Raw genomic sequence first — 18,531 nt, 5'->3', positions numbered from 1 at the left:
TGATCAAAATATTTAGAGAGAGTACCTCTAGCTAGTACATCAATTCTCTTAATTAGGGTAAGTTTAGCTTCTCATTTAGCAAGAGAAGTACAAAAAATGGAGTGGAGTTACAAAATAATTGAAAAGTTTTTCTCTCTCCAAAATCTATGCTTTGTATTTTGTACCTTTCACTTAAATGAGAGTTGAAGCCTCACTAAATGAAACTCATATTTTGGCGAAGGAGACTCTAGGAACTTTCTGTCCAAAGAAAGTTATGACTTACTGAGCAAGAACTACATGTCAAGTGGCTTCAATCATCAAACTCACTATTAAGCGAGGCTTACATTTTGCTCAGTGAAAACTTGCAAACCAACAAAACTCCTTCCACACTCCTCTCTAAGGTGCATCAATTTCCTATAAAGGAAATTAAACAAAGTCAATAATTTTAAATTTCACTCCGAGTTATTCTAATTTTTAAACATTCATAATTTAACTAAAAATAGAGCAAATATCACATTAAATAGTGGGAAAAAAATAAAAGAGATGATTGATTAAATTTATGATCTTGGATTAGCAAATATATCAATTATCATTCTTATTTGGTTTGAACTTTTGATTGGGCCATTTATTTAAATCCAAATCCAATCTGATTGGCAATTCCAATAACATCAGTTTGATTAGATGAAATGAATAAAATTTGTGCATTTTTTTAAAACTCAGAGAACTAAATTGATAATTAAATCATTTTCATTTTCATTTTAAATATGTTTAAATTAATTAAAGATTAGAAAAAAGTAAGGATATAATTGATAAAAGAATAATTAATGTAATTTTAAAAGTTACAAATCAAATGACGAAAAAAAAATTCAAAAAATCTGACGATTTAAAAAGAACGAAGGGAGTATCATATTATATATAATATTATTCCTTAAATAAAAGTTTATTATTAATATTTAAGAAAAATATATATTTTTTAAGAACATAGGACACTAAACTGAATTGGAACGACTTAAAACATAAAACTTATTCTAGAAAATATACGGAGTATAATTTAAAAACTAGAATTTGAACAAATCAATCTTGGACTGGATTGAGTAAGTGATACTTTTCCTGAACGTAGTGAAACTTAAATGATATTGCTTATATATTTTTATATGAGGTTAATCTCTTATATTATTTATATACAAAATGGAAAAAATATAGCGTAGTATTAGAGGCGGTGGACACGTGGGAGAGAGTGTAAGGAAGGAAGCTGCATCCATCCATTCATCCATCGTCGTCGTCAAACCAAACCAAATCCTATATCTCGCATTCTCATTCACTCTGCCCCCAATTCCAAATCCCCATTCCCTAACCCTAACCCTAAAACCGAATCTTCTCATGAAACCTCCCACGCCACACTCCTCCGTATCAGAATCAGGTTCGATTCCCTAACCCTCCACAAATCGCTTTCTTCTCTTTGCAGTTTCTCCATGGAGGGCTCTGCAGAGGATTTCGGAGCCCCCGAGTCATGGGAGGTCGCTGATTTGGACGAGTCCATGAACCGCTTGAACCTCATGCTCTCTTCCAACAACGATTCTAAGCAACCTCACCAACGTGTCGCCGATGATGACGATGCTATGCCGCCTCCTATTCCGCCTCCTTCGTCCAGTGGCGACGAGGTTTCCGATGACGTCATCAATCAGGTTGATCAGTTCCTTCGCGAAGCTATTCAGAACCCTCGCGAACGGCTTTCAAGTAGGTTTACCTTCGAATCGGTGGAAGACATTTATTTATAAGCTTTTCTGAGAGAAATTGCTACTTTGTTAAGCCCTGGTGAATTGCAATAGACTCCGAAGGTCTTGGATTACTTTTTTTGGGGGTGTTGTGTGTGTGTAGACTCGATTAGTGCCCTAAATTGTCATTAAGGAGTTGATTTAGGTTATGATTACTGATAAAGTTATCGGGTTGCAATTAAGTACACTGCTTGTGGAATTTTACATTTGTGTGGTCTGATTTGAGAAACAATTATAGCATACTCTCTCTACTTTCAAGTTTAGCTATCATATGAAAGGATTTGCGTCTCTAAAGTGATAGATTCTTATTTAAATTGAAATTCATCTTGCTCTCTCTGTCCCCCTTCTCATCAGCAGATATAATTCCTTAATTCTCACCTCTACAGTGAATGCCTCATTTCAGAGGATCCAAATCCCATATGAAAGCTCAACCAAGCTGCCTCCTGACAGTGATTTTGAGTTTGAAGCGTGTGTTTTGTATGTCTGGATTTGTTGCATAGGCCTTTCCCTGTTCCTTCCAGATTTAGAGTTACTATTGTGTAGATATTTTTTTGGGGGGAGATTAATAACCCCTTCCCAAAATCAAAATAGAGGATGCAAAAAACAAAGCTTATTTAAAATTTGACGCTTAAATGTTCTACAGTTATTATGTGATGCTGTTTCTTGCGAGTTGCTACTTTTATAATGGATTTATTATGCACTTATGCATGCATTATTTGTATGTTATTTGTTTAGATCTAATAAGCTTTATGTTCTTAGATTGTTATATCTTGCCCAACTGATTAAGGCTCCTAATTTGATAAATTCAGTCTTGAGGATGGAGCAAGATGTTGAGAATTTTATTCGTGATCCTACTCAACAGCAGCTTGAATTTAAGCAGCTTCCAACATCCTATTTAAGGCTGGCTGCACACCGGGTGGCTCAGCATTACTCATTGCAGTCAATGGTTTTACTGGATAATAGTTTACCAGATGGTTCTGGGTCAAGAATTATTGTTCGCAAAACCTTTGAATGTAAGCTTCCAGTTATCCGCCTTGCAGACATCCCAGTAAAATTATCACCAGAAAACAGTGCTGTCATGAAGGTTGCAATCAAACAGAGGCCGCAAAAGTGGACACAGATGCTCAGCAATGCAAATTCAAACTCTGTGAAGAACAATAACTCTAAAAGTGTGGAAGAGAGAAAAGAGGAATATAATAGGGCCCGAGCTAGGATTTTTAGTTCAAGTAATAATGGTGGTACTGTAGGTGGGAAGCCAGAATGCGAGTCAAGGCAGCAGGATAACTCATTGCATGGTTCCTTGGTGGTTCCTCGGGTGGAAGATAAATCAGCTTCTGTATCTGATGTCACTTCTGGTAGGGGCCTGGTTGAGTCTTCTACTAATACCAATAGGGCTAGAAGTAGAACAGAGAAGGAGCCAGTTGGTAGGTACAGGCAAAACAATAGGGTGGCTATATTTCGGGACCGTGAGGTTGACCGCAAAGATCCTGATTATGACAGGAACTATGATAGGTATGTGTGCCTTTTACCTAGTTAGTCATGCATTTGTCTGTTAAGTTTTGTGACCTTGTTGTCTTGTTCCTCTTTGTCAAAATAAATGGTTTTAGTTTGCTGGCATGAATGATTTGTGACCTGTACATGATTATAAATTTTTGCATGTTTATTCATATTCAGATCACATTTTCATTTATCTTGTAGTTATGGAGTGTAGACAGAATATCTAACCAAGGCATTTGGACATACATTTAGCATACATTAAGCATATCCTGTCCTGTGCGCATTTACCGGATATTTGCTAGCACTTCTGTCATATTGAAGATTTAATTTTATGTATCCTCTCTTGTTTGAATGAATAATTGAAAATTGGCTTAGGTTAAAAAAATATTCAGATTTTCCTGTCTGTTTGCAAGTGCTCTTCAAACCTAGAATGATTTGAATGACTGTTATGTTGTTATTTAATACTAAAAATATTATAGAAGCAATGCAAAATATTTCTGCATTATTGTGAGATAGTAGTGGCAAGTGATTATATTCCGGGTGGGGGTGGCGAAGCAAACCAACTCAATCGGTCCCAACCCATAAAAAACGGTTGGGTTGGGTTGAACCCATTTTGATATTGGGTTAAAAATCCAATCTTAACACTACTCTTCATGGGCTGCGGGTTTGGATTGGATTGACTCACCATAGTTTTTAAAAAAAAAGGGTTATATATGGGTGACCTATGGGTTGACCCCCAACAATAACAAAGCTTTATCCCACTAGGTGTAGGCTCTATGGACCACATGACGCCATTCAACTTGGTTAAAGACCAAAGTTTTAGAGAAACATTAATAAGAAAACAGAAAAAATATAAACCATCCGAACATAACGATATCATTAATTATTCCATCAAAACATCCTAATAATTGAAGCATCAAATACATCCACCAATGACCTTAAAGGCCAAAACTAGAACCATTAATACTTTTAGTTCATTAACACCAATAAGTCCATAACCACAAATAACTCTTGATTAACCAATAAACCACAAAGCAAATGCCAACGGCCGTAGTCAATACTGAAAATGAATCAATAATGGGTCAGTGGGTTGAGTTATTCAACCCAACCTGCCTCGTTTAGTGGCTTAAATGGGCCAAACCAATTGGTTGAATCCTTTTTGCCATCCCTAATTCCAATGTTTGTGTCTATTATAAATCGTAAATAATTATAACTTTTCTGCAGGTTGGCTGAAGTCATGGAATTTATCAATGTCTTTGTTATTTTTTGTTTGAAATTTAAAAGTATCACATTTGTATTTGAATTTTTCTTTCAGCATATTCCTATTGGGTCTTGCTCCATTTATCACATGATTGTCTGTAATATTTATGGTTGCTGTCAACCCATACTCTGCGTGATTTCTAATATACTATAGGCTTATAATTTGTCTTGGAATGTTGATTTTGGCCTAACTCAATCCCACAAAATCAACTTTTGAGGTGAGGGTTATCCTTTATTTATATACACTATTTTAGCCTTATCACTAGTTGATGTGTGACTTGGGTTTTTCTCAATACACCCCCTCATGCCTAACACTATTGGGCTTGGTACGTGAATAATATAGCGGGTGGCCCAATAACAGATCTAGGACTGGGTCTGATATCGTTTTAGAATGTGAGTTTGGGTCTAACTCAATCCTACAAAACTGATTTTTGAGGTGAGGTTTGTCCCCCTCTTATATACACTATTTTGGCCTTATCATTAGTTGATGTGGGACTTGGGTTTTCCCAATAACTTTTATTTGTGGATCACTTGTTTGGTATCATAGTTCTTTTCCAGTGAAAGTGATTGGGATATACTTTGAACGAGGAGTAATCCTTATTCCAAGTACTATGCTTGAAATGCCCCAAAATATGTTTAAGCGGCTACCAGCCAATTGACAATATATTAACAAGTTTTTTAGGAGATTAAACCAAAAAGCCAATGTGTCCAAATTTCTTGCATAAAGTATGGATTTAAATGCTGCGTAACGGATGTTCAAGCATCTAGAGATTTATTTGGTTTTAGGACATCTATAGCTGATTTGATGTTGGGATTGTGGATTACAATTAATTGCGATTTTATGTTCTTGTTTGTCATGTACATATATTATAGTTATGTGTTGTATTTGACTATATTGAGTTATGGTTATATAATATAAAAACTGTTATATTTGATGTATGGATTAACCTAATAATTTACTTATAACTTGCATAGCAGGTATATGCAAAGATTTGATCCTGGTTTTGGGTTCAATGGAGGATCGTATGCAATACAGCCAATGTATACAGCAGTATTAAATTACAACACTGAGTTTCCACAGCTTGGATCTGCTCACAGACCCCACCTTTCTGCTGAACACCAACCACGACCTCTTCCACAGCATATACCTGGGCCCTGGGCTGCACAATCAACACCTGCTGGAATTGGATATGGACATCCCGAGACCATGATGCCACCATTTAATCCTAATCAAGTTGGTGCACACTCCTCATCAGCCATGTATCTGCATTCATCTCAGTATCCCTGTCAGCGCCCTGGAATGCCGTTTATACATCATGAACATGTTCACCAACCCTTTGCACAGGTATTAACAGCTACCAAGATCTCCATTTTGTGATTGTTCTAGTCTTATACTATGCTTTAACAAGGTTCATAGCTTCCATGTCAGTGGCTTAATGTCTTGCTTACGGTAAGTTATTACTACTTATATGAATTGAAAGCAAGCAATTCTAAAGAGATATGTAAAGCTTTTGTTGCATAAACTTCCATGAAGTTCAAAGGCATAAAAGGAATTTGATAGCAGTTTATATAGAGATGTAGATCGGCTGTCTAATAGAATAAATAGGTATCTCTAAAACCGTGAGGCAAGTTACTTTCATAGTTGGCCAATTTGATTGATATACATTTATGGGCATACTTGTAAAACTTTTAACGATCTATAAAATTGTAATAGAAACATTTGATCAGTTATAGAGAAATAAAATACTCTATTCAAAATAATACAATATTTTTATGAATAACCTTAAGAAGTTGAACTTATCATCTGAAACTTTATAGATATAAAAGTATAAGCTTCAATGGTTATATAATAATAATAATAATTGAATATTTAAAATAGAAAGAAAATTTCTTAGTACACTTGCATTTGACGTAAAAGACCAATCTTATTATTCTTTAGTTTTTCACTTTGCCTTTGAAGTTTGAATCTAATTGCACTCTTTCATGCAAATCATACTGCAGTCTCATCAGCCCCCACCAGATGCAAGTTTTGGATTGGCCCGGCCCCGGTGAGGGGCATGGGCCATGCCTGCACCCAATCAGCCAGTGGTATAAGATAAGATCATGGGCTGCTGCAGCTCCAAATTTCTTTTAGCTGATTGGAGTGCAGGCATATAGGCCGAGTTTGGCTGGAATGGATTGGCTTATATTTGAAATATCAGCCCACCAGCATTGATCTATCCCTCCAATCTCGGCTTTGCAAGGATGCTTCCTGCATCTTCCACCAGTCCGTGACTGTGTCCCTAGTAGACATTTGAATTTTTTGAGGAGCTTTTAGAGCACATATACTGTTGATCATGAAGAGTAAATTGAGGACCTCTTCAGAGGAAATGGAGCTAAAGAAGTTTGTGCTTGACTTGGATGAAGGTATGTGTTAGTATAGTATATATGAAAAATATTTTATCATATTTTATAGTCTTTGATTATCCTTTGTTTCCTTATTTCCTTATTATCTTTTAGCATTGTTTCTCATATTTCCTATCTTATCATGTTTTGTTTTCCCAAGTAATTAGCTAAGGTTATGTTTCATATTAAAATAGGGTTTTGTGCTTTAGGTTTTATGAACACACCAATACATTGTAATACATCTCAGTCAAATATCAATTAGTGTTTCATTCTCTTTCATCTCTCTTACTCCCTCTTATTCCTAAAACTCTATTTTCATGGTTTTAGAGTGGTACCATCTTTTGTGACCTATCTTGTCACTGCACCGTTGCTAAGCTCCCTAAAATTTGGAGTTCTACTTTAATTTCATGGTTCTTCTGTCAAACTAATCTTCTCATGTTGTGTCAACCTTTTAGCATCTTAAGGCATTTTCTCTTGTTTAGCTGTATTCCTTCATGCTAGTGTGACCCTCTTTTGCTTGTACTCTGCATTCTGTCTGCCTCCTTTTCCATCTGAGCCTCTGCCATGCATTTATTTCTCTAATTAGTTAGAATTATGATTAGTATAAATAAAGGTTAGTGCTTTAGGTTTTATAAACAGGCCTAAAATCATACAATTTCAACAATATGCTTTGCTTAACCTGTTCATCAATTTCATTTTATAAAACTGGGAAAATGAATAAAATGGAATCATAGGCCTTACCCTTTTTCATGTGAACCATAGTGTAAAACAAATTTTACAGTAACGCTTTTCAAGATGAGTATGTAATGCAAATAGAGCATTTGTTAAAACGACCTTTTAAGGAATGTGTTCGTTTTGCTGTCCAAAAAAAAAAAAGGAATGTGTTCGTTGATATTGTGTTTTTCTTGTTTTGGCTAGCGACAGCTCCCTCAACAAACTTAAGGTGTTTCAGTTAAAGAGCTCAGTCCTTCATTTGCCATGAGGTTGCAGCAACTTTTGATCTGGAGATTTAACTGAATTTTCCAAGCTCTATTCACTAGTCGCTATCGCTATACTTTACAATATGGTCTGGTGAATTATCCTTGACCTCATGTATAATACATGACTAACTATAGATTTGAGTTTGTATATTTCACTCCGTTCTAACACTTCTTTTTCTGCATTTCCTTATTCTCTACATATATATTATCAATTTTTTTAGAGTAATCGGTTATTTGCTTCATTTTACATCCTCGTCTTTTTGTTAACATTATGCAATGCATAAAATGAGACAACTGTTGGCCGGTATTGGTAGGAGTAAGAGAGGGGAAGAGGCAGAAAAAGGGGTGGTGAAGGATGAACTAGGCGATGCTTATGCTGGTTAAACTTAGATTAGAAACAATAAGAAAAGTTAAACTAGATTAGAAACAATACCCAAATAAACTATAGCCCCCAAACCAAAAAAGTAAATTAAAATAACAAAGGAAGTGACGGTTGCTTGTATACGGCGAAGGACAACAGAAGTTTGGAATGCAATGCATGTGGTTGGCTCAACGCCTTGGGGTGCCGGCAAATTTGCAACAACCTGCAGAGTTAGTGTAAGCAGGAGTCATAGAACTCTCCTCCAAGCCTTGAGTACATGGCAGCATTGCCTGCTGGAATTGGGATCGATGCAGAATTTGGAAGGATTAATAGACTAAATTTTCGCAAGTATCTTTAGTTGGTTTATTTTAATGTTTCATTTTACAAGATGTCATGTCAAAGCATAGTATATATTGGATCGAAGGCGGTAAAATCAATCTTTTATATTCTCGTTGTTCAAGAATGAAAAATCTTTCTTTTTCATCTGTTGCACTATTTTTTTCACTTTTGATGAAAAAAATCAATCTTTTTTCTATTCTCATTCTTCAAGCTGAAAAATTTTCTTTTTTATTTTTTTTTGTTTTCTCATTTCTAGTGGAAGAATTTTGTTTTCAAATTTCTTTATTTGATAAGGTGTTCAAGACCTTTTACAAAATATTTTTAGATTTTTTTATTTAAAAGTATCTTTAAGGCATATTATGTTTAAATAAATTTTATATTTATGTGAATAATATAACTATATACATCATAATTATAAATAATATAATCAGGGAGATGAAAAGAATCTTATCTTGAAATATGAACTCAAAAGAATGGTTTTTTCTTGTGCAAAATCAAATTATAATAAAATTTATAAGTTTCAATCACTACTGATATTATTTTTCCACTTTGAGTGAAAAAGTTGTTCTTTTATTTTTACTTTGGGTGAGAAAAATATTTTTTAAAATTTTTTTCTATGATAGTTTTAAAGACTCTTAAATGATCAAATTCACAATTATATAAATAGAACATAAAATATTCTACCAAACTCAGTATGAATAATGGAATTAATGAGAGAGAAAAAAAATCTAACCTTAAAATTTGAATTTAAAAGAATTTTTTTTTCAATTGATTTCTTTTCATGATTTTTTCTTGCTGGTTTCAATACCAATTGTTAATAACATGTGAAAAAACAATTATGCTAATATGGTATTAAATGAATGATAATTGTGTATATTTTTTTCAATAGAAGTAACCTATTTATATGTATAAAGAATACAAAATAATTGAAGAAGTTACAAAAAATAAATATAAATAAGAAAACGATTATAAAAGATATGGACAATAAAAAAAAATTATTCATAACAATTAACAAATTAATTTTTTTTTTGTTCTCATTTTTTTCTCGTTCAAACACAAAGGATGAATATTCCCGAGTGATGATCCATAGGACACGGCAGTGATTTAGTTGTGATGTAGTCAATAATTTAATGCCATGTTACATGAAATATGTTTAACAATATTTTAAATTTGAAAATTAAGTGTGACGTAAAAATGACTATTAAAAGGAGATTATTTTATATTACATTTGCTTCAGTTTTATTAGAGGACATTTGTTTCAGTTATTTTTCATAATGTTGACTTTGTCATAATTTGTTATCCATTTTAGTCTAAGCATACGAATATATATGAGCACACCATAATTCCACCACCCAATACTTGATTATCTATTTCAAGTTCTAATCCATCCTGGCATCGTGGCACGTGCCGATAATTAACGTTAAACATGAGAATAGGCATTCAGATTTCATGGTGTGCTACTCTTACCATGTACTCCAACAATCTAAGAACCTCTGACAAGAAAATCCATGTTTTAATTTAATGTATTTACAAGTACCCTTCGGGCAAATAGAAAGAATCGGAAGGCGGATATATTTGCAAAACAACTTCCTGGCATAATCCATCTAAAAGCTAGGGAAGAAAGTTCATCTGCTTGTGTTCACTGTTCAAGGAGAAAAATCAACTTTTGTTCTCAGATTGAAACAGAGAATCCAAAGCCATCGTAAAAACATTGTGCTGATTTTACCATCAACACTTCCTCAGGTATCCACAGTCAGCATCTTGTCTACGCTTGAAAAGTTTTGATAGAAAGCTTTGAAATGCTTGTAAGCAATGTCTATATCTTCCTTCCCACATATTTCCCTTATACTGCAATCCAAGTAAAAGCAGACTCAACCATTTTATATTCTTGTAGTGGGTCAGAGATGAATAATACAAGAAAATAAGAACACGTTTTGCTTCTTTTCCACTCCAGCAAGACTTTTTGCTTTATTTATTACAAAAGTAGAATTTCAATAAGAGGAAGGCAAGAATTTGACCGGGATGATAACTGCGCTTAGTAGTGATAAGTAAAAGACAATAGGGGCCTTATACCAACAGCTTGCACCTGATTCTAAACGAGAAATGTAAGCCTTAATCACAAATTGATTTTACCCCCTTCAGTTTAAACATACTAACAAACCCTATCTTGTTAACCTTTTTGGTATCAAGGCTTTATTTTAATTTCTCTTTAAACAAAGTGTTAATGCAAAAATCATTTTATACCTGTGCATTGAAAGTTGAGCAATTCCACAGTCAACTGTTCGGATGCCAACTCCAGAAGCAAGTATTGGGCCTATGGTTGATCCACATCCCATGTCATTTCTAACCGCAAATTCCTACAGTTTGAGTAGACAAAATTTAATTTTTCAGATGCCTCAGTTATGTAATATACTATAATAATCAACAAATCAGAGAAAAGAAGACATAACACTCTTATCTATACACTAATTTTCATTTTTGATAATTCATGCAAGCTTTACTATCTGTCTTCTCTATAAATATATAATTCAAAAATTCCTTTCATAAAGAGAAAGAGGTGCCTCTAGAAAAGTATACTAACTTTAGTAACATAGTAACATTAGTAAGTTGCCTCCAAATTCCAATGGTCTGTGAATAATGTATATAAATAAATTAGTAAAATATCTATAATAAAATATATGATTGGTTCTTATATGTGTAATAGGTGAACCTTTAAGCAAATATATTGAAAATTAATTCTAATCAACAATGAGCAAAGATTGTCAAGACTTGCATCGTGGTGATAAGATAGGCCAAAAAATACTCTTTGATTGTTTCTTTTGATACTTGTTCTATTTTCTTGGTTATGGAATTAGGTTGGAATGGGAAAAAATTAAATATAGTAACTTAAATAATTAAGATAAATTAAACAATTCAAATAATAACTCAAAGAATTAATTCAAAGAGTAACTCCAGTAATTAAGATAGTTTATAGGAAATTTAACTGATGTTGAGAAAAGTAAATCAAGAAAAATATGTAAATCAAGGAGAAGCTAACAGATTAGCATAGTATATGATGTGGCTATTGAAGAGAATTTTATATTGTTGACATGTCAATCAAATAACTTGCAATCAAATAATTCGCACTTCATACTTCATAAATAGATATACATACATGTGTATAAACAAATGCAACCATAAAGAAGAACTACCTGAGTTGGAAGGTTATGGATTTTTCCAACTTCTTTAAAAAGAAAAGATGTGATTCCACTAGTAGCATATCGCTGGTTTGCATTGTGCTTAATAACCAATCCTTTCTGCAGCTCTGGTCGGTGGAGTTCTTCATGCTTATCCATAAAATTTGGATGAACTCCATGGGCCATATCAGCAGACACTGTAAAGAATAGAATCCAAAAGATCCTTTAGTGGTCCCTGATAGAAAGCCAATTGATAAATAGTGAAGAGTATTACTAAATCACATAAAATACGCATAATACAGCAGTAGTTGCTGTCATAGAGTCACAGACTCCTACAGAGACGAGTTCCCAGTCCAAACTACAAGGAATTCATGCATAACCTCTTTTACCCTCTTTTTTTATTTAATTAAAAATTTGGTTTGTATCCAAAAATCAAATTGGCATTCTAATAGATCTAGCAACCAAAAGAGAGGGTCCCACACTACACCATTCTTATTTTATATTTACAAATTCTGAACTTCCCATAATTTTTTAGCCCTAAACTTTTCCAGAATCAATTGTAATTGGGTATTCTAGTAGATCTATAACACATGATGGACAACTGAAGTTTGCAAACAATCCACAATATTATAATCAAGCTGATGGTATCAACCCTTGGGTATCATTTGCCTCAAATTTACTTTAGAAGGGTGATAAGGGGATGATATACCAAGAAATGATTGGCGAATAGTGCGCTCAAAAGAGCCTTCACTAACATAGTTATTTGCTAAGTCACCAACTATACGTCTCATGGCCTGAAACATGGTGGGTGCTCCAGCTCCTTGAACAGAACCTGAACCCACCTAAATAGCAGCAGTTAGACATAGCATTGAGAAATCAACAGTAAAATGCCATCATACTGTGATGAACAAATATGCATTGTAACAGGGAAAATCCTATTTTATCTAAATGGCTTTACAGCTTTCAAATGAAGGAACTTTCTCATCTTGGGTTCTTTTTTTTCTTTTTCTTTTTCTTTGGGGGGGGGGGGGGGGGTGTTCTACAGGTGCATGAGCAATTTGAATTTAATATTATTAAATGAAATTATTACAAACACATAATTATTTGTTGGCAAGCAAAAATGGAACAAAATCTGACATCTATAAATAAAACATTAAGCACACAAATTAAGCAAGATAAAGAAATACCTCCTCATTGTCAAATAAAGCAACCATTCGAATTGCACTTTCACTTGCTAAGTCACCAGGAGATTGACATGAGTCAATAAGTGCCCTTAATGCACAATAACTTGAGGCCAGATTATCTAATCTTCCAGAAAAAATAAATTCATTGTTTCCACCTCCAAGGCAGCTAGGTTGAGTATCACAAACATTCAGTTCAATATTCACTATGTCATCAATATCACAGTTTAACTCATCTGACAGTACCTGCGAATTAATACAAGGGCTATTATAAAGAATAGTAAGCAAAGATAGGTAATTATAATTTAAAATCATGATGGAAAAAATATTAAACTATTTCATTCTCAGAATAACAGTATTACATTTTACCCTTATCAATTGCTAAAACACCTAGACATCATTCTAGTTTGACCCAATGTGAATTCATGTTAAGTCACTAGTAATTATGGTGTTAGTATCATTTTCGCATAATTTATCAGCTACTCTAATTAATTCAATTAAATCCTTCTCACATGATTTATTTAAGAACTAATATATGAAAGCAATAAAAAATCTTGCTTGCCCTCAATGTAATCATCCCTTTCTTGGACTGAAAATCTTCATTCCCCATCTTCCCACATATTGACATGCCAAACATCTAATGCAACCAATTCATTGGCATATTGCTTTGTAATGAACTGAAGAATAAAAGAATATATAAAAATTAAGTTGCATACAATTTTCTGAGACTAATAAAGTACTACTACAACTATAGAAGAATGGTAATCTGAAAGGTACAAATGTTTCTTATATGATGGTCAGCATCAATTGAATCAATATTGCCAGGTGTGTTTCTTCTTTGTTTTTGGAATAAGTGTTTGAAATTGAAATCAATATCTTTCCATAGGATATTCATGGTTTACTGTCCTCTGACAGTCACAATATGTTCAAACCTATGACAATTCTTCACATTGAACTTGAATGAAGGATAGACAACACAGCTACCTGCATAAGCAGCCGATGATGATGAGCTTTGGATGGCAATGCACTATTCTTCTCCTTGGAGTTGGATTCCAAAGAAGTGTCCTCAGGCTTCATTGAGAGTAAAGGATGAAGATGAGTCTCTAGATTTGGTTTAAACCCATCCTGGTTCACTGTGCTAAACAATAAAACAAATAAGAGAGGGAGATAGAATCTGCTGGTAGCTTGCATGCTTCTGTGGCAGAACACCGGTATATGACAAAGAAGTAATGGAAGAAACAATATTGGGGCCAAATATGGAAACCAGACAAATTCCTAAGTTACTAGTAAGTAGTAACACTGTTCTGATATTACAACACAATAGCCAACAAAAATTGAATTGCTTGAATTTTAACAAGGTTGCTTCAATCTGGACAACAATATACCAGCATCCGAATTAGAACAAATATTGAAGAAAACCACAACAACTACATTGTTGACTTTAAAACCGGAAATATCAAGCATATGACCTTACATTTGTTATTCTAACAAGTCTACAAAGCGCGTGATGAAATTAACAATCATATGGTGTGTGTGATGAATGATGAATGATGAATGACATAAAGTCTATATAATATATATACCGGTCAAGATGAATGGCGAGTGTGGGAATGCGCAAAATGGGTCTATTGATTTTGACAAGCTTATGCACATAAGAATTATGGCTACTTCGGAGAATGACTCTGCCAGCAACACTCAAATCCCTATCAAACCAAGTGTACCACAAGCCAGCTCCATAAGTCTGGACATTCACCATGGAGTAGTTACACTTGCAGGACGCCGTTTTGGGCTTCAGTTTGAGGCAGGGGCTGTCGGTGTGCGCCGCTATCACGTGAAAGCCGTCGCCCACATTGTACCTAGGCAAAAACGACGCCGTCAAACAAAACCGTAACGGAACAAAGAAGAGAGAAGGCGAAGAAAGAAGTGAACTGACTTATCTCCGATGGCGAAAGCAACCAAACAGGACATGTTGCGGGTGAAGAAGTAGCGTCCGCCGGGCTTGAGGTGCCAGTCGTGGTTCTCGTCGAGCATGTGGAAACCGGCGGCGAGTAATTGTCGTTTAGCTTCGGCTGTGGCGTGGAATTGGGTCCAGGAGTGGTTCAGGTAATGGAGGAGGTCGGGAACGATGGAACTCGAACCCTTGGAATTGGAATTGATGGAGCAGAAGGTGCGACGAGGAGTGTGTTTTGGGAAGAGGAGAAAGGGTGATGACGAGGGTTTCATCGTCTGTTTCAACCATGGAGAACCAGAGTGCAGTAGAATCTGTGGTCCAGTTATCGACGCCATTTTTTCTTTGAATTCAACTTCACTCTCAGATCGCATTTTAATCTCAGTCATCACATACATCATATTAACTCCCAGTTCTCCGCTTATTTTTTATTTTTTATTTTTTATTTTTACAAAAAGAAGATGATATTTGGTACCAAATGGTCCCACAGGAACCAATATCTTCTTTGGCAAAATACATTAAGAGTTAGTCGAAATTTAAAGTAGCACTATTTGTGTCAATAATTAGTTCTTCACTTATTTTTCGAATACTCATATGCATCCATCTCAAAATATACACCATGGTTGATCTAACAATTATGATTAATTTTGTATGTAACTATAATTAATTTTATTTTATATGTGATTAATTACTCTTAAATTATAATTAATTCAAGTACTAGTGATTACGAAAAAAAAAAGAAGCTTGTTTTACAATAATAGCAAATTGCCTTTTCCCCTTTGCAAATGTGAACAGGAGTTACATTATACAAGATATTCGTCAGCTTGAAAGGTTACATAAAATCACTAGCACGAGAATCTCAATGGCAGTTTAGCTATTTTGAGAAGAAAAGCAATCAAGTAAAAATGGAAGATCTGCGACTTTTTTCAACATCTCCACATTGCTGACATGACATCGTTTTACCATTAAAAAAAAACGAGAGAAAGAACATTGTGAAAAAAGGCCTACAGCTGCTCAAAGTAACAAAGACCTAATTAAATTAGATAATCTAATCCAGCTTGATTTACTGGATTGATTATATTTGCCATATTGCAATAGCATCATATAGTTTAGGTGTAGAAACTATAACTGGATGCATCAGCAATAATATTCCTCAAGCCACCAATAGTAGAAGCCAACATAATGCACACTCCTATGTATATTGCAGCCTGAAAGACACATAAACTGAGGGTCAATGCTGGAAACAGCTCAGAGATCGTCTGAGTTTAGTATTCTCCTTTAGAATGATTCATTTGATGCATCTCAAAGGAAAACTAAAGTTGCTAATGTGAATTGTTAATCATTACCCAATTGATGAACCAGTTGATGCTGAATCTTCTTGGCTTCTTAATTATCAGCCACATTATACCATCAGCCATAGTGCCATACTACCCAATGAGAAATTTCTTGTTGCTTCTTTTTTTTTTCCTATTTTCTTTTGTTGGTGTTCCTTTCTAATTTTTCCGGGAAAAATTAAACAGATACTTCTCTCTTTGATCAGATTTATATCGCAAAACATCCATAATTTTTTAAAATTATTTTGCTTCAAATTCATCTTCGTCGTTCCCTTTTTTTCACTCTGCTAATTTAAACTTACTTGTTTAGTGAAATAACTGAGCTTGAATTAATATAATATTTAACTAGTCAAATTTAAACAATTCACGAATGATTGAATTTAATTTACTTACAAGTTACACCCCTGCTTGTGCCATTCAAGTTGGACCGAGTGGAAGCAACCGAGTAGAATTCCTTTTTTTTCTTCTTATGAAACATATGAAAGCCCAAAAACAAATCAAAATGGCCATGGCATCATTACGTAGCACAACAAAATCATAGTTTCCTTACCTACACGGCATGAAAAAATAAACTATAATGAAAATATGATTTTGTTGTATAATTTTTTTCATCCCATATAAGTAATAAAATTACGATTTCATTGTATAATTTTTTCACTCCAAATAATATAACGAAATCATGATTTTGTTATTGTATTTTTGTCGGTCCCAAACAACATAATGAAATCATATTTTTATTGTATGAAATGAGTGTTAAAAAAAAATACACAATGGAAACATGATTATGGTGTATATTTTATCAATAGAATCATGTTTTTGTTGTGTATTTTTTTTACACCCCTTTTACATAATAGAAACATGATTTCATTGTGCATTTTTAACTAAAGTTTTTAATTAATTTTAAATTGAAGTTACCTTTTTTAAAAGAAATCAAATTAATTGCCATATAATTTATCATTTTTAATATTAATCGGTATCTTTTTTAATTAAATTGAATTAATTGGATAGAAGTTACCAATTATAAACTTAATTGAATTAATTATCTTTATTAATAGTAATTAAATCAATTAATGATATTAATTTGTATCATAATTTAATTTGATTAGAATTAAAAATGAAGTGAAAGAAAATAGTGTGAGAGAGGAAAGGAAATGGTGGGGATGTTATGATGGAGAAGTGAGAGAGGGAGGGAGAAGGGTTGGGGGTGTAGGAATACTTAAAAGGGTAAAATGGTTATTGGATAAGGCTTGACTGTGTCAATAACAATTCTGATAATGACAATAGCAATGTCCTTATAATTTAAGGCCCTCTTTTTTTTTCATCCCAAAACCCAGTACTACCTCCATATACTTATTGGACCAAAGGGAAGGCCTATAAGCAATAATAGGCTAACAGTCCAAGTAGACGTTAATCCCACTGGAGTAAGATGCAAAACCCCAAAAGAAAGAGATATATAAATCAAAACCAGAAAAAAGATGACTTAAGCTGAAAGGCAAAACTAAATTCAATTATGTAATTTCTTAAATTGATTTTGTTATGGTTATTATTAAACCAAGGAGTCAAAAAATGTGTTCTAGGCATGCTTATAGTTGAGAAGGCTCAATAAAAAAAGCTTCATGTAAAAATTTACCCTTCAATGATTTAAATATTTATTAGTATAATATAAATATTAATATAGTTTTATGCAAAGTTTTCTTTTAGTGCGAAGAAAACATTTACTCATTTAGTTTAAATATATTTTTTATATAATTTTCATTCTTGTGTAATACAAATATTTATACACTAATTTAGAAATTAATATATTTGAATATTTTTTTATATTTATACAATTTTCATTCTACGATCCATGTGAATTAATAATAGAATTATTGAATAAGTAATGCAAGCACGGTAAGTATAGATTTTTTTTTCCTGCCGGCAGAAAAGTATAGTACTGATCTTGAGAATTTGTTTTTTTTTTTTTTTCAATTTTATTAGTTTAGAAATTCAACTCTTTCATTTCATGAGTGGATTTCTTTTTCTTCATTTTAAACATTCAGTACAAGGTTAATGCTTAAAGGTGGTACCTCTCAACCACTCTATCAGTGAGGTATAATTTGGTCGTTGTGACCATGCAGCAAACTGAACAATTAACATATGCATTTGGAGTTGGTGTCGAAGGGGATTGAATCTTGCCTGTGAAATTAATCAAAGAAAATATAAACTAATACTTTATTTCCTTTGTCAAGATTTTTATGTTACATTGCATGCAGACTTTAGGATTTACCCTATTTACTTTGCTATGTCTACGTCAACTGTGACAGTGAAACTAGAACT

General features: G+C 33.5%; 2 protein-coding genes and 1 long non-coding RNA gene across 4 annotated transcripts; 1 reads left to right on the top strand and 2 right to left on the bottom strand.

Moving 5' to 3' along the window:
• The first annotated feature begins 1,201 nt into the window (after nucleotides 1-1,201).
• LOC114402838 (R3H domain-containing protein 2-like) lies at nucleotides 1,202-8,102 on the top strand. 2 transcript variants are annotated; one of them, XM_028365526.1, is made up of 5 exons: nucleotides 1,202-1,716; nucleotides 2,564-3,266; nucleotides 5,490-5,856; nucleotides 6,513-6,917; nucleotides 7,821-8,102. In XM_028365526.1, the coding sequence occupies exons 1-4, from the start codon at nucleotides 1,452-1,454 to the stop codon at nucleotides 6,561-6,563; spliced, it is 1,386 nt and encodes a 461-aa protein (XP_028221327.1). In that variant the 5' UTR covers nucleotides 1,202-1,451; the 3' UTR covers nucleotides 6,564-6,917; nucleotides 7,821-8,102. The 2 variants fall into 2 exon arrangements, with proteins under 2 accessions (XP_028221327.1, XP_028221326.1); XM_028365525.1 differs by having other exon boundaries at nucleotides 7,815-8,102.
• A 1,888-nt stretch (nucleotides 8,103-9,990) lies between these two features.
• On the bottom strand, nucleotides 9,991-15,288 carry LOC114403863 (probable aspartyl aminopeptidase). Its single transcript, XM_028367065.1, has 8 exons — nucleotides 14,867-15,288; nucleotides 14,517-14,789; nucleotides 13,918-14,071; nucleotides 12,940-13,179; nucleotides 12,462-12,594; nucleotides 11,768-11,949; nucleotides 10,821-10,933; nucleotides 9,991-10,424 (listed from the first exon to the last, which is right to left on the bottom strand). Exons 1-8 carry the CDS (start codon nucleotides 15,280-15,282, stop codon nucleotides 10,316-10,318), a joined length of 1,620 nt encoding a protein of 539 aa, XP_028222866.1. The 5' UTR covers nucleotides 15,283-15,288; the 3' UTR covers nucleotides 9,991-10,315.
• Nucleotides 15,289-15,871: 583 nt separating this feature from the next.
• On the bottom strand, nucleotides 15,872-16,317 carry LOC114402624. Its single transcript, XR_003664483.1, has 2 exons — nucleotides 16,228-16,317; nucleotides 15,872-16,089 (listed from the first exon to the last, which is right to left on the bottom strand). It is a non-coding gene; the product is annotated as an uncharacterized LOC114402624 (long non-coding RNA).
• Nucleotides 16,318-18,531: the final 2,214 nt, after the last annotated feature.

This window comes from Glycine soja, chromosome 20, assembly GCF_004193775.1.
Source record: "Glycine soja cultivar W05 chromosome 20, ASM419377v2, whole genome shotgun sequence".
NCBI classification, from domain to species: Eukaryota; Viridiplantae; Streptophyta; class Magnoliopsida; order Fabales; family Fabaceae; genus Glycine; species Glycine soja.
This window is presented reverse-complemented; position numbering and strand designations above follow the sequence as displayed.